The 16352-nt window shown below is 32.0% G+C and overlaps 3 protein-coding genes across 4 annotated transcripts; 1 reads left to right on the top strand and 2 right to left on the bottom strand.

Annotated features, from left to right (window-relative positions):
• Window positions 1-1375: 1375 nt before the first annotated feature.
• Window positions 1376-5417, bottom strand: LOC18105673 (CRAL-TRIO domain-containing protein C3H8.02). 2 transcript variants are annotated; one of them, XM_006374265.3, is made up of 7 exons: window positions 5121-5417; window positions 4888-5021; window positions 4516-4771; window positions 4266-4302; window positions 3226-3343; window positions 2794-2904; window positions 1376-1715 (listed from the first exon to the last, which is right to left on the bottom strand). In XM_006374265.3, the coding sequence occupies exons 2-7, from the start codon at window positions 4957-4959 to the stop codon at window positions 1578-1580; spliced, it is 732 nt and encodes a 243-aa protein (XP_006374327.2). In that variant the 5' UTR covers window positions 4960-5021; window positions 5121-5417; the 3' UTR covers window positions 1376-1577. The 2 variants fall into 2 exon arrangements, with proteins under 2 accessions (XP_006374327.2, XP_024442804.2); XM_024587036.2 differs by lacking the exon at window positions 5121-5417 and having other exon boundaries at window positions 4516-4807; window positions 4888-5077.
• Window positions 5418-5551: 134 nt separating this feature from the next.
• On the bottom strand, window positions 5552-7861 carry LOC18105674 (plastid division protein PDV1). The gene is made up of 2 exons (XM_006374266.3): window positions 7448-7861; window positions 5552-6323 (listed from the first exon to the last, which is right to left on the bottom strand). Exons 1-2 carry the CDS (start codon window positions 7760-7762, stop codon window positions 5808-5810), a joined length of 831 nt encoding a protein of 276 aa, XP_006374328.2. The 5' UTR covers window positions 7763-7861; the 3' UTR covers window positions 5552-5807.
• Window positions 7862-9760: 1899 nt separating this feature from the next.
• Window positions 9761-11323, top strand: LOC18105675 (low affinity inorganic phosphate transporter 4). Its single transcript, XM_006374267.3, has one exon. It carries the CDS (start codon window positions 9776-9778, stop codon window positions 11321-11323), a length of 1548 nt encoding a protein of 515 aa, XP_006374329.3. The 5' UTR covers window positions 9761-9775.
• The last annotated feature ends 5029 nt before the right edge of the window (window positions 11324-16352 follow it).

The raw sequence follows: 16352 nt of genomic DNA, 5'->3' as shown, positions 1-16352 counted from the left end.
TTATTTTTTAAAGTTAATTTTAGTCTAGAACTTTATTTTTTATTTTATTCTTAAGTTCCTAGTTTGAGCGAAAAGCAAGAATAGCCGAATTCTAGCAGTAGAGAGAGACAATAGGCATTGACACCGATTCCGGCCCCTAAATTGGTTGATCTTGGTGGCAATGAGATCTATTTGGTGATGAGAGTCTCTCATAGGCCTTTTTTCACCTTAAAATTGCCTAAGAAACCAGGTCTAAGCTTTGAAAGGTTTTTGATTTAGGGTTGATTTTATGTTTTTATGTGGTTTTTTTATGTTGTTTAAGGCTATTGATGAATTTATCAAGGTGTTTAGGCTCTTTCTATTTGTTTTGGGTAAAAAAGTAAGTTGAAAATGAGCTTATATGCCAAAAAACCATGAATCCTGATATTTTGGCCATCACAATAGTCAGAATATAGGAAAAAACAAATGACACTTTGTCTGGCTTTTAAAAAAAAAAATGACATGTTATCCACTTCATTAGCATTTTTCTAAAAAGTAAGAGCCCATGCATGCAAGCTCTTTCCAACTAGGCTAGCCATACATACCTGATCTTTTTTTTTTTTTTATCTTTTTTTAAATTGATGTTTTTTAATATGTATTTTTTTAATATATTTTTTAATTTATATTTAAATTAATACCTCTTTTCTCTTATTTTTAATTTTTTAATTTTTCCTTTTTTAAAAGTGGCTGTTTTTTTAATTATTTTTTATGTATTTAATTTTTGAAGAGATTATTATAATTCATATATAATTTTTTTCTTTTGTGTATTTTATATGCATGAAATTTAATGTTTAAAATAAAAAATATTTATTTTTGGATAGTATTTCTAATAAATGTAACCTTGCGTGATATTTTTTTCTTTTATTTTATTCAATAAATTTCATGTGAGTATTTATTTCTATTATCATTTAATTAAATAAAAATATAATTTTAATAAAAAGAGTTATTGAACACAACCGAGTAAATGGTTAATGCCGAGAAATTAAATATCTTGATCTATATCCATTCATTGATTTTTTCCAGTTACATTTTTAATTATTGCTAATGATTTTTTATTTATTTATCGACACAGATGGTTCTCAGTCTACATAAGTTTTTTATTTACACTTTAAGATTTTTTATATAAAAAAACTTGTCAGAAGAACTTGCATATTTATTTTTTTGTTAAAAAAAATTCGACCCAGCCGGAGCACGGATCAAGTAGCTAATAGATGACTAATAAATCTACTACTATCTATTACAAACAATTTTAGTGGTTTTCTTTGGTAAAGTCATACAAGCTGGTTTTGAATTAGGATAAGTTTATATATTAAATAAAAAACTTCTCTATCTTATCCATAGAAAATGAAAAAAAATCTAATAATCAAGTGTGAATCTTGAAAACGTATTATTCATAGCCAAAGCATGAATCTTCAGCAGAGTAAAGCTTGTCACAACCCTTAATTATAATGCTATAATGGTCAACAAGAAGAACTAGTTAACACTCACACAAAAGGAAGATCCAAAAAAAAAAAAAAAAATTTGATTATAGCTCTTCTGATCTCTATATCAGCATTATTTCAGTTCAATTGGGGCACTATAACATCTTGCAGAGCTACAAGTTGTGCTCGGCCACCAAGCTCTTTGGGTAAGACCTCCTCACCAATTTTTTTTACAAACTCGATTCTTGCTTTTTCATCATTCTTCACTATCTCAGTCTGCAGTTTCTCGTCACAAATTAAGGTAGCCAAAGTTAATCTAATAAGGAAAACGATCCCTGCTTATAAAAATTTAACAGGCTTTTGCATGTTATAAGATTTGATTGGGATGAACATCAGAACAGGAGTTGATGATCTTCGTTTCTTCAAAGTGAAATTAATTAGGGAATTCCTAGAGAAACTTTGTTTCCTATTATTCATTAATTAGAGACTTCCAAGAGAAACTTTGTTTATTTCCTATTATTTGATTTATTGAAATATAGATAGACATTGGAAATCTATATTATTTTACCCGATTCTACCTGTCAAAGTTAAATAATGAGAATATTACAAATGATAGAGACTTAAAAAAAGCTAATAAATAGATATCACAAGTCAAAAAATGGATTGAGATTTTTGAAACCCGATCAAACCTGTATATCCTATAATAATAAATGTAATTTATTGTTATATGTTCTTTCTTTTTAGTCAATTGATTCAATTGATGTATTGAGTTTAAATTATTTGTTACAACTTATAGTAGGTTTGAGCTAATTTATTGAGCTCAAATATTAGTTCTAATTAAGCCCGGCTCATAAAAATTAGCAATATAAACCCAACCTATGAAAGTTAATAATACCCACAAAAAATTCACTCCAACATGATATATTCAATTCACTCGGGTCCAAAAAAATTAAATGAGTCAGGTTTACGATTTATGAAATATTAGAAGTTGGGTTGAATACAATTATGGGCCAAAACCCGACCCAACTATGTCCATGAACACTCCTAAAAAACTCTTGAAACGATGTCGTTTTGATAATAATAAAAAAACAAGTTTTTTTTCACTACTCAATCCAAGCTAGCCCAAGTTACCGGGTTGACCTAGCAAACAAAACCAAGTCTTATAACATAAATATTAAATACTAGACTAAGGTGATAGATTACATTGGACTATAGCATTGAAAACAATTCTGCAATTAAAAAATAGTAAAACACACACACACACTCTCTTAAGAAAAAAAAAAGAAAAAAAGATTAAATTACATCACATGAATATCGGGAGGTCCAATGAACTAAAAATAAATAAAATCCATACCTTTTCTCTTATTCCTTTGTCGAGGTAGTGGCAAACCATCTTCCAAACACTTTGAAAGAATCGGGGCATGAATAACATGTACATCTTTTCTAAACGCTCAGGATAGTAAGCCTATACGATTCAGAGTGGCAGATGATGTAAATGTCTTTCTTGGAACACAAGGAAAGCAATTGGAAGGATGAAATTGAAAAATTAAAATGAAACAAAACACACTTCTTTAACACATGTTAATTATTTTTAGCAAGTGATTAAGATTAGGTTAAATAGTTTAACAAGTGAATTAATGTTCTTTTGTCAAATACTTTGAATTATCACTAATTAGGTCATGCTTACTTTACAATTTTCCCTTCCCCTGTTCATCACATTAATGGATTTTTCCCTTTTTTTTGTTTTAAAAAGAAAAATCAAAGAAAGACACATAAGAAAAATTACCTGCAGAAATTGTACAGCATTGATTAATCCGCGAGGATCAAAGTTCTTATATGTTAGTTGCCGAAGATCAACAAGGCAAATGAACTTCTCATTTCCTATTTCATGCTCTTTAATTGCCCTGAAACGGCATAAGCAAATATTCTTTATGAAAAATCAGAAAATGAGCTCTACATTTTACCTTTCTGATCACCAGAAATGACATTGTACGATGAATGGAAACATTTTATATATATATTTGCGATCAAAATTGAGGAGAATCAGGTTTCAGGGGGTGCAACTCATGAACAAGTTAAACTGAAGATCAGAGGAAAACGTAAGCAGCCAAAAGATACTAATGAATGGATATATCAAATGGATCCCTCAATAGCATGAACTTATTACACGACGAATCGGTTCGATAGCATTTTGCTGTTATCAGGAGATATCACCTGGCAAAATGGAAATGATAAATTCTCGATCACTTAGAAGTTACAGTTTCACCTGATAGTTATTAAATCCAGCTTGGTTTGGCGCGTTGTAGGAAAAGTCATGATCTAAAGCCTAATTCGGACCGAGTTTCAAGTTGAACAAAAAAGTATTGATCTAGTAAAACCCGGTTGACCCAACCAGGTTTTTAGTGATCTAATTGACTCTATTAAATCTAGTTTAAACCTGGTCAGATCAATATCAAAGAAATTTCTTTACTAAAAAGAATGAAATTACATTATTTTAATAAAAATAATTTATCTAAGTTGATTCGGTTAGCCGCGAGTTAACTTATAACTCAATGACCTAAGCTTTTTTTCAAGTTAGTCATGTGCTGGTCTAACATCTATGGTTTTTAAAAGTTTATTTATTTGTTTTACGTTTCAAAAATGTTTTTGAATCAATTTAAATTTATTTTTTTAAAATTATTATTTTGTGTTTTCATATCGTTTTAACATGTTGATATCATAAATAATTAAAAAAAAACCTTTATTTTAATGCATCCTAACAAAAAAAAATATTTTAAAAAAACAATCACTGTAACAATAATAATAAGACAGAGTTACCAACTTCACCTTGCAACAGCTTTGTCCAACATATATACCACAAACCCTGCACCAAAACGAAAGCAGAAGAGGAATCATATGCCTCGTGCTTGTTAGGTAATTAACGAAAGCAGAAGAGGAATCATATGTAATTAACGAAAGCAGAAGAGGAATCATATGCCTCGTGCTTGTTAGGTAATTAATGTCACATGTAACATGAGAGTGAAAATACAGAAAAAAGAAAAAATACTAAAATGAGATGGGAATTTTGGATACATACTCTTGCATTGAAGGTGATCCTTGCAGGGAAAATGCCTACTTCCTTTGAAAATTAAAACTGGATAACCATCTTTTGATAAACCCTGCAAATAGGCCTTTCTTGATTCCAATTCATCAGGAATTTGAGATTCAGGAATAAACCCATTTGGAACAAAACTAGCCCTCCATGTCTGCCACTGCACAAACATTTTTGCTGCCTTTTCCGAGTCCATTGATCTTGCCTTCAAGAACCTTGTCAATGTTGGGTCCCCATACCTCTGCCAATAAAACCACCGAGTCAAAAAGAATCAAACCTGAACTCCAATAAATAGGGCACAATGTTACATTTCTACAGGATATCATGGTGCATATTGCGTGGAAGACATGTATATACCTCAGTAGAACCACCGAGTTTTTGGACTGATTTTCTCATCCGGGAAAGTGCAATTTCCTCTTTTTTATCCATTTGGCAAGACAGCAAAGCTTGCTTTGTGTTGAGGATGAGGTTGAACGAGAAGGGCTGTCGACCTGTTTAATTTAAAGAACAGTTTTTCTGGGGTTAGAGTAGCGTAGAGGTAAAGCAGCAAACATACAGGAATTGGTATAATAAGAAAGAGAAAACCCTACTTTTCTTTTGAAGTGAATGGTCCTGGAATTCATGTTGCCGACGTTGGGTCTGATTAGTTTCTTTGTACTTTCGGTTTTGAAGTGGCCGACATGGAATCTAACATGAGTTACATGGACATTTGCACAGGTTATAGTTATTTTGGTACTGTTTTTAATAACATTTGTTTTTGTTTAAAAATATATTAAAATAATATTTTTTATTTTTAAAAAAAATTATTTGTAATATTAACAAATTAAAATTAAAAATTACAAAATTAAAACAAAAACCACAAAAACAACCAGCCCAAATCCAAACTTGCTGGCAGCAAGCAAGCATCTAGCATCTGTTCCCGATCCGGAAACAAATCAGCTCCCTCGTAGAAAACTGTGATCGACAAAGCAATTTTGACGCGGGAGAAAAGTAAAATGGTAGCAAAGGATAGACATTCATATCAGAAGAACTTGGATGGCATCACCCACTTGAAAGATAAACTTGGTTAGATATTAGGATATACACAATCGAAACAAAGAAATTATCAACAAAGAAACTAATAGCTCTATCTCAACAAGAATTGAGCTAGCTCCTTTCTCGACAACTCCAGATTTGCGTGGGAAGAAATCCGCAAAAACAACGAAGCTTTTTCAATCACAACAACGGCATAGCTTCCACCATTTAACTAACTGCAAGAAAAAATTCAGCCTTTTACCTCAACCCCTTGCTAACAGCACATCCAAGTGGTTCAAACTACCATTGGATGAAGATCCTTCCAGCCCAGAAACTTTCTTCCCATTTCTATTGCTGTAGAGAAGATCTTCTTGCTTATTGGGATGGTCCTTGCAGGCTACCTGATGCAGATGGAGCATGGCAATCATGCTAACCGTGAATAAAGCAGCATTGCCCAATATGCCACCCATAAGATCCAATTTGAGGGATTTCTTTGCGAATTCAAAACTAGAAAGGAGAACTTTGATCACCGTGTTAGGCCCCTTCCCTTCATGCCTAACCAGGTTTTCACCTGATGGGCTTGTAGGCGAACCATAAAGGTTTTCACGGGACACAAACCGACTTGCATCATTTACATCCCCAACAAATGCCAGAGCTTCTTCAATTACTTTGTACTTCTTACCATGGTGTTCAGCCAATCTCACAGCCAGAATAATCCTACTTTGTTCTAATCGAGCAATTGCAGCATCTCTCTCAGCCCGTTGATGTATTTGTACAGTCTGCATAACAGACAAAATGACATATATATCCAATGATGCATAAGTTGGAAATGTGAAGCAAATAACTCCACAAACATAAATTGAAGCATGAAAAACAAAGACCAATATAGTTGAAGATCATAGTTAAAGAGCATCACTATTGGCACCTATAACAACTCAACATAGCATTGCCCCAAACATTCTGTTCATTACAGGACCGGATGACTTCTGTTTACTTTAATCAATCATGTGTGATTGCCAATTCTGTTTCTCTCAGTTCTCTTTGAGACTACCAATTGATACTATGCTATCCCTAACACTAGCACGTCTTTAACTCTTTATCATAACTAATGACAATCAATCAAATCTGTTTACCCCGTCCTTACCTGTGGTTACAGCAATTTACATAGCACTACTCACCATTTGTGAACTGAAATGAACTCAGAAAGCTTTATTGTGACCAGGCGCTGCTCAAACAAGTCCTTTTTGTCAAAGCAATTTTTACTGTAAAACAGTAGTATCCGAACAAGTTGTACACTTGCACTACACTTGGTCTTATTTAACCTAGAAAGAATCAACAGAATACTTATCCTATTCCTACGCAACTCACTTCCTCTAGTCCTTTGCACAACTTCCAGTCATTAAACACCCCACAATATCTAAGTGTATAAACAATTCACAAGCCTTTCAATCACCTCAATTTCATCTAATTACAATTAAAAGTGGATAACACACTGTTGCAAATTAACAAGAAATCAAATATCAAAATCGAGTCAGCAAGCGAATTTATCAAACAGGCAAAACAATCAAAATCAATCAAATTAAACCTCCAAGGATAAAAATAATTTCATGAATTCTCTATCAAAAAAGTAGTGACCAAAGAGTCAATAAATAAAAACCCATTTGCTTGTAAAACACACAATTAGCACCTAGTTAACCTCAATCTTTCAATTTTTTCACCTACAAACAAACAAATCCTAGATTCAAGATTTCTCTTTCTTCCCATGATTTCACTAACAAATTATTTTATACCATACCCAAAAACGAAAAACTTCAAAAAGTCCCACAAATTCCTCAAAATCAAAACAAAACCCACCAATCAATAAACTAAACAAATCCCATAAACCCATAGCACCAAAACTCACATGAAAGAACTCCAGCTGATCTTCAAGATTCTCAAGAGCAGTCCGAATAGAGTTAAGACTCTTAGCCTCTTGAATAGCCGACAAGTCATTGTCATGAACCCCAAAGTCCTTAACAAAAACGAACCCAGAAGCCCTACTGTTGTTGTTCTCTTCAAACCCGACATCGCTTTCGCTGTTCAGTTTCTTGTTGTTGGTTTTAAGGGATTTGATTGAGCTGAGGAAGTGAGAGCGTGAAATTGAGTGAATAGCATCGCTTAATTTGTCGTGTAAATCCCATATTTTTTCTAGCACAGCTTCTATTTCTTCGACCTCCATCTCTCATTTCATTGAAGAAGATAAGCAAGGTGACACAAAGGAAAGGTGTGAAGATGGAAAATGGCTTTTTGTTCGATTTTGGGTACAATTAAGTTTTGGAAAAAAGAAAATTTGCTATTTGGTAAGTTAATATGAAAATTTCGCAATTCAAAGCCTTTTTTTTTTTAATGATTTTGATACATGAAAATTAATTTAAAAAACATTATTTTAAAAAAAAAAATATTTCACCATATTACTGAAAATACACTTATTCTAGTTAGGTTATTAATCAAATAGATTAAGTTTTTAATTTGCTAAAACTTGTTAAGTTTAGTTAATTTTTTAATAATCTAAATGACATGATAAAGTCAAATAAAAAGGTTTAAGACCTAAATTATAAGTTTAACGAGTTGAGTTAATTTATTTCAATCCAAAACAATGTTATATTTTTTTAAAAATTCAAACAATATGATTTTAAAATATATATATATATATATATATATATATATATATATATATATATATATATATATATTATAATTTTATAGTCATATTAAATTTCATCCAGAAATTTAACCTTCGTAAAATTAATTATATTTAACTAAATTAATTTTCACTTTATTTAATATAAAACCCGATTCAAATCAGGTTTTAAAACACCTTAATTGAAAATATTCAAAGATTATTAACTATTGTAGGAAAAATCATTACTTTTTTTTGTCTCTTTTATTTCACACTTGGCTCGAGATTTACTTGAAATAATATGCAACAATTTAGAATTTCATGTGGTGGGATAGATGCTTTGCAAGCTTGAAGCATGTCTTTGCGCATATAGATTTCATGTTATAGACTTTAGAATTTCATTTTAACAGCAATCTACCTAACAATTATTTTTACATAAGAAGTGATGCCCATGTCTGGATTATTTTTTACTTTTTATGTATAAGAAAATATTTTTAAAAATATTTTAATTTTTTTCTCCATTTAAACTGGCCAACAATTTTCATAGTTGGTGGGATGCTAGCAAGCACGAAGGATGGCTTGTCTGTGACTAATGTTAGCTTAATATCATGTAAAGATGAGATTCAACCAGCAAGAATATATCTCATGTTTATAGACTTAATTAAATAATTTTCTATATAATAGTAATTGAACAAATAAAGATAGTAATGTTATTTTCATTTTTCTTGTATAAAAAAGTAGCATGTATTGATTTTTTATGCTGATAATCATTATGTTATTTGTCCATTAACCCATCTAGATATTCTAGACGTGATTGAGAGTTTGAGACCCTAACCCTTTTTAAATTAAATATAATCAACAATATATTAAAGATTTTTTAAAAAAGAGCTGTACGGATAGTGTAATTACTGCAAAGAAACAAACAGCATGGACAGCTAATAAATGCTGATCAATTAAAATAGACAATGAGATGTTTTTAATTAGTGTAGCAATTAAGCTTGAAGGGACTCATGCCTAAAGAGAAACATGAGTATATATATATATATTTCAGAAAAATGAAGAATATTCCAAGGACATTGAAGGGCATCCGGTCATGGTTTCAGAAGACATCGCTGGATTTCTTGCTAGTTAATTAGCTCTGAAAAAACTTAGGAATATCCCAGAACATTAAATTTGACCCTCAGTAGAATGATTAGCATGGAGAGGTAAGTTACATATTGATCTCTTTCCTTGAGGCAACAGAGAGAGGGACATATTTGTTTTCTAATATAATTTAATTTGTATCTTCGTTATGAGCAAGAGTGTATGAAAGCTTAACCATACTTGTTTTCAGTCATAATTATTTTTTAAAAAATTTATTTAGTTTTCTAAATTAGATTAATTATAATTCCAAATGGGTATATCCTCAATATTCCCTTTCTAATTTCTTGTTATTCTCCCATGGCTTAGTGTTCATCGAGCTCGACGTGCATTATTTTTTCTTTATCATATTGCTTAAAATACCAATTATATAACCATGAAATCCTAGGCAAGAAAATTAACCACTCCCGCCAAAAGAACGAAAAGAAAGACATGTCCTCGTCAAATTTAGCGGTGCTTAATGCTCTTGACAATGCTAGGATACAATTGTATCATGTCACTGCGATTATCATCGCAGGCATGGGATTTTTCACCGATGCTTATGATCTTTTTTGCATCACCACCGTGTCGAAACTCCTCGGTCGCCTTTATTACTATGATCCAATCACAGGAAATCCAGGAAAGCTTCCAACAAATGTCAACAACGTGGTTACTGGTGTAGCCCTAGTTGGAACACTAAGTGGCCAATTAGTCTTCGGTTGGGCTGGTGACAAACTAGGCCGCAAAAAGGTTTATGGTGTCACTTTGATTATCATGGTCATCTGTGCTATTGGCTCAGGCATATCCTTTGGATCATCAACCAAATCTGTGATTGGCACACTTTGTTTCTTCAGATTTTGGCTAGGGTTTGGCATTGGTGGTGATTATTCACTTTCCGCGACGATAATGTCTGAGTATGCAAACAAGAAAACTCGTGGGAAATTTATAGCTGCGGTGTTCGCTATGCAAGGAGTAGGAATTATTTTCGCCGGGCTAGTGTCAATGATTCTTTCTAAGATTTTTCTCTCTCGTTATCATGCTGTGCCATTTAGCAAAGATCCTATATTGTCTACGCAACCTCAGGCGGATTTTCTTTGGAGAATTGTGCTAATGCTTGGTGCTTTGCCCGCCATGTTAACATTCTATTGGCGGATGAAGATGCCCGAAACCGGTCGTTACACCGCTCTAATTGAAGGGAATGCTAAAAAAGCCGCAGTCGATATGGGAAGAGTTCTTGATATTGATATCCAAGAAGAATCAGACAAGTTGTCCGAGATCAGGGCCTCAAACAATTACGAGCTACTATCCTGGGAGTTCTTTGATCGGCATGGATATCACTTGATAGGTACAATGAGCACATGGTTCTTGTTGGATATAGCATTCTATAGCCAAAATTTAACACAAAAGGACATATTTCCAACCATGGGATTAACGAAACAAGCTGCGGATGTTAGTGCTTTAGAGGAAGTCTATGAGACATCTCGTGCCATGTTCATCGTTGCATTGCTTGGCACATTCCCTGGTTACTGGTTCACCGTCTTGTTCATTGAAAGTCTAGGCCGGTTTTTTATCCAGGTCATGGGGTTTATCATGATGTCAAGCTTCATGCTGCTTATGGGAGTTTTCTATGATGGTCTTAAAGAACATAAGTGGCTATTTGCACTTCTCTACGGCCTAACATTTTTCTTTGCCAATTTCGGTCCGAATAGCACAACGTTTGTGCTTCCCGCCGAGTTGTTTCCAACCCGACTCAGATCAACTTGCCACGCATTGAGCGCCGCGGCCGGAAAGGCTGGAGCCATGATTGGGGCATTTGTGGTTCAAACATATACTTTGGATGGGGATGTTACCAAAATAAAGCGTGCTTTGTTGGCTCTGTCCTTTACCAATATTCTAGGGGCTTGTTTCACGTTCTTCCTGTCGGAGACCAAAGGGAAGTCTTTGGAGGAGATATCCGGCGAAGATGGTGGTCAGAATAGGACGAGAACTGCTGCTAGCTAGACGCTCAGCGAGTTGGCATGGCCAACTTAGGGAAGTTATATGAAGGGATAAATTTGCTTGCCAGCACATATATAGTTATTAAATGGGGAGAAAAGAAGGTAGTTTTTTTGGCTTGATATTCTTGTTTTTATGCATGTCCTGATAATAAAATTAACAAATTGTAATTTTCAAGCCCTAAAAAAATCGCCCCGGAAAAAAGTATAGAAAAATGTAAACATAAGTGTCTGTGTGCAGTAAATATCATTTTGTGCTAATTTGCTTTCATGTTTTCAAAATTTATATTTTTTTTGCTTAAAATTATTTTCTTAATATTTTGATGAATTAATATCAAAAATATTTTTTAAAAAATAAAAAATATATTTTTAATTAAAAATTATTTTAAAAATTAATTACTATAACAATACTAAACACGCTATTAAAAAGCTGCTCAGCACACCGGCCAAAATTACAAACCCAAGGCTTATTTGACATCTCCTTTTTTTATATATCTTCAAGAAAGAAATATAATTTTATTAACAAATAAATTATTTTTAAAATATTGTTCACTGTTAAATTAAAAAATAATAATAAAAGAAATAAGATACAATGAGATAGTTAAAAAAAATTGATCAATTTATTAATTAAAGTTTTTTGTTTCAGTCCAAATTAAATTGAACAAGGTTTAAGTAAAATACTTACGACCTATTGCATCACAAATGTTGTGGTCTGAAAAACACCAAGAGAGAGCACTCCACGAAATGCGTGCACTCTCTGAAAGCACCCCATGAGAGCTTCCCTGCCTATTTTAGTGCAGTACTGAGGGAGATAGCATTATTGTCAGATTCCATAACATGGTTTTGTGTGTTGGAGTTTGTTTTATTTTGTTTGCTCTCATATATGCACTATGAAAGATATTATTTTGATGATACATTACAAAATACTATTATAAAATGCAATTATAGGGTTTAAATGATAATTTTGTTTAAAAAGGGACTAAATTGGCACAAAAGAATAAGGGTTGTTTTTTTTTCTTCTCATTTTTCATGTTTATAGGATGCAACATTCTACACTTTGGTCCCTTCTATTTTTAAATTTTACTTTTCAATAATAAAATTTCATTTCTTTTATATTTTAGTCATTGCCAATTTAAAGAGGAGAGAGAAAAAGTCACTAGAAATAGAGAGGAGAAAGAATGCTCTCAAATGATCAAATTTTGACCACCAATAACTCTAATTTTGGTGTATATAGGTTCATATTTAAGATAGGAGTTTCATACATGTGGTTTTTTTTTTTATCTTTAATGATGCCAAAAAAATAGATCAGAGCCCAAAACATTTATTTGATTTTATTTTATTTTGAGTTTTTAGACTGATTAGAATGTTTTTATGGTTGGAAATTGAGTTTTTTTAAGACTATAGAATGTTTTTTTTTGTTTTTCATGTTTTTAGGTTGAAAAAAATATATTTAAATTTTAGTTTTTGAGGTCCAAAAGTTTGGACTTCTATTTGAAGATTGTTCTAGTTGGTAAAACATTGTCTTCTCATATGAACTACATATTTATCCGCTACTTTTTTAAAAAATTGAGGCCTAAGCTCCAAGGCGGAAGCTTGCAGGCCTAGACTTAGAACTCGTTTGGTAACGAGGTTGCGTTTACATTTTGTTTAAAACGCAGATGCAACCCGTTTGATAAACAAAAAAACACATTTTACTGTGTATGGGCCCCACGTTTTTTCGCGTCCGAGACGCAGGAAAAGAAGAAGCAGCATTTTGCTGCTTTGTGGACACTGTTCATGCTAATTTTAATTAGCATGAACAATGTAGCACACACTGTGAACAGTGCAAGAGATTTGCACTGTTCACTTGAAAAATAACGAACAGTGCAATTCTCTTGCACTGTTCAAGAGTGAATTGCACTGTTCACGTGAACAGTAAAATTCACTTGCACTGTTCACACACTTTTTTTTATAAAAAAAAAATAGTTTTAGAGTAAATTAAATTCATTCGCACTATGATGTGAACAATATTTGTTTTTCTGAAAAACTAGTATATAGTGAATTAAATTCACTCGCACTATAATATCAATTTTATACCTGGTAATATTTTATCTAATTTTATTACACGCTCAAAATATTATGTAAACTGTAGTTCTTATCGGATAAATTTTGTACGTAATGGAATTATAAATAGTTTAATGGAATAATAAAAAAATATTTTATATAAAGTATTATTTATTTCATGATGTAATAGGAATAATTAATTTTACAATATTTAAATTTAAAACCATCAATATTAATATATATTTTTTAAAATTATTTTATAACCTTAATTTCAAAATCATTCTTAACCAAACACATTAAACTACTTTTTATTCAACCTCAATTTCAACCACAGTTTTAACCAAACACCTATTTTTTCAAACCAACCACAACTAAAAGTACTTTTTTTAAAACAATTTTTTTCAAACCACAACCACAATAGCTACCGCAATATCAAACACACTCTTAAAAGGCTTAAGCATGCTTAAGCTTAATACTCTATGCTCTCTTGTTTTTTTGTTTTAAAATGTTCTTTATCTTAAAGTAAAATCCTAATTAAATAAATAATTAAAATATTATTGTTTTATATCATTATTTTATTTTTTATGATAATATATGCACTTTGTTTTATAATTATATGTGAAATTAATATGCATAAATTTTCAAAGAAATTGCACATGAATATTCAATGAGATTAAAATATATATTTTGTTATTTTTATAATATTTACTCAAATTAATTATCCTTTTATTTTTATATAGTCACACATAAATAATCAAAACATTATTTTTTGCTTCATAATTTAAAATTGTTTTACATATCATTACTAGTTTTTATTTAAAAAACAATGTGTCACGTAGACAAATTTTTGTCCATAAATTTTAGCCTTTATAAGTCTAGTCCAACTAAATTCGGCCTTTCATTATCATTTCACTTGTGTTTATCTATAACTATGTGTTTCACTCACCTAAAGAAATTTCTACACTTTAACTTGTCCCAAACAAGCAAAATTAACACAAGCAAAACAAAGTACACAACAATATTTACAAGAACTTTTTCTCAATCTTTTATTAATTCTTAACAGAGGAATATACACAAATCCGTATATATATACTATGCATAAAACTTGCATCAAGTTTGCATGCTACACAAAAAGGCTTTGAAGCCTATTTAGAAACAATTTTGTGGAAGTTATAAGATAAAGTTATCATTCTTATTTTTCAGGACACAGTGAGGTAGTTTCTCCCTATGTTCTCCATAAACTTAGTGGCCTCATTCCAGCAAGTGTTGGGCAATCTCCCCCTGTGTTCCCATGAACTTAATGACTTTGCAGAGTATCCCCAACCACATCCCATGTTTGACAGCCCATCACTCACAATCTAGATAGTCTTACTCTCAACTAGTGATGTCTGAAAACAACCAAAACTTCCTACAACTATGTTGCTACTTTCCCCTATAAATTGAATGTCTAACTTCTAATTCTACTATGTTTCATGTGTGCTTGGATTGTTTGTCGTCAAAGTCTCAACTCATATCAGCTCATTACCTATGTAAGCCAATATTATCGATTTTGTTATTGCTATTGATTTTGACATTGTCCCACAGGCTATCGTTGCTATTGATTTCAACATTGTCTCACGGGCTGCCACTGCCTAATGTGTCTTTCCAACAATGTTTTTGTCATTATACCCTTGATGAATCTAACCCTCTAACAAACCTCCCCCAATAGAAGAACTTGATGTCCTTCTCAGAACAAACATGAAGTACATCTGCTCTAAGTCTGTCCACTATCACAATGTGGTGCCCTAATATAAACCCTCTTAGTTCTACCCATATTCACTAGAATTTAATCCATCAAATATGTAATAATAAGAACATTGACAATCTCATCGTCAATTTATTTCCAAACCAAAACTATAACTATGTTTTGTTTCCAAACAAGGTTAAATCAAATACTTTGAGATCATCCCAAAATTGTTGAGACTATACCACCACTACCACATTTTGCCTATGTCTCTAGAAATTGACATGCAACCCCCCCTAAATTATACACAACACAACACTCATTCCTTTTACAATCCCGTATGTTAAATCATTCACCCACAAATTAACTTGTTTGTTGATACTGATCACTCCCAAAGCATCCCCTAAGGTTCCATCATTCTCTTCACAAACATGTCCATATAAAGTTTTAGGTAGTAATCATGAACCCTATAAATTCACTGACTCTCCCAAATCCTTTATGCCAACGTACAAGTATGGAAATGATCCAACTCAATTTCATTGATCAACATTTTTCCTAACAATTTTTCCCTCAATTAGCAATGTATGAAAACTAACAAAACTTCTCATAACTCTACTACCATTTTCTCTCACAAATTGAATTTCTAATTATCAACCTTTTAATGTCAATTTTGTTGTCTTATTGTCCGTCATCTAAATCCCGACTCACATTAGCCCACTTCTCGCGTAAGCTAGTGTTGTTGATTTTGATATTATTTCATATGTTGTCATTGCCTATTATGTCTTCCCAGTATTATTTCTGTTAGCTTATACGCCTAATAAATTTAATTCTCTATCACAATGCTTCTTATAAAAGAATATATTTTTGTCAAAATTAAAAAAATAAAAAATGAAAAATGAATTATGTCTAAAGAAATATTTTTTTCTACTAAATTCAAATGATTTTAATTTTTATGAATATTTATTTTCATTATTATAATAAAAATTAGTTATGAAAATTGTCTTGGCATCGCGCCCCTTGAACAGTATATTGCTGAAAGAGCAACAGGGTATAAGTGTCCAGCTGTAACTTCGGTAGCGTTGATTCTAAACGGGAATCGCGCCTCGGCTTGAGGGCCACGGAAGAACCTAGAAAACCCTGGAACTAGTTAACATTAACGGCGCCCCTGAAGTCTCCAATAAGGCCCTGTTTGTTTCCTCACTTTTTTTTTTCAATACGAAATGCAGTCTTTTCCTTTTCTCAGCCTTTATCTTTCTTCTGAACTCAGGAA

The sequence above is a fragment of the Populus trichocarpa genome, chromosome 15 (assembly GCF_000002775.5).
Source record: "Populus trichocarpa isolate Nisqually-1 chromosome 15, P.trichocarpa_v4.1, whole genome shotgun sequence".
Lineage (NCBI taxonomy): Eukaryota > Viridiplantae > Streptophyta > Magnoliopsida > Malpighiales > Salicaceae > Populus > Populus trichocarpa.
The sequence above is the reverse complement of the archived record's forward strand: the minus strand, read 5'-3'. Positions and strand labels throughout refer to the sequence as shown.

Bases quoted from the DNA above. Each gene is read 5' to 3' on its own strand.
- LOC18105673 (XM_006374265.3), bottom strand. From the start codon at position 4,959: ATGGATAAAAAAGAGGAAATTGCACTTTCCCGGATGAGAAAATCAGTC. The intron at 4,772-4,887 runs GTATATACATGT...TTTTATTGGCAG, and splicing joins AACTCGGTGGTTCTACTGAG to AGGTATGGGGACCCAACATT. The intron at 1,716-2,793 runs GTATGGATTTTA...GAGAAACTGCAG, and splicing joins ACAAAGGAATAAGAGAAAAG to ACTGAGATAGTGAAGAATGA.
- LOC18105674 (XM_006374266.3), bottom strand. From the start codon at position 7,762: ATGGAGGTCGAAGAAATAGAAGCTGTGCTAGAAAAAATATGGGATTTA. The intron at 6,324-7,447 runs GTGAGTTTTGGT...TCTGTTATGCAG, and splicing joins ATCAGCTGGAGTTCTTTCAT to ACTGTACAAATACATCAACG.
- LOC18105675 (XM_006374267.3), top strand. From the start codon at position 9,776: ATGTCCTCGTCAAATTTAGCGGTGCTTAATGCTCTTGACAATGCTAGG.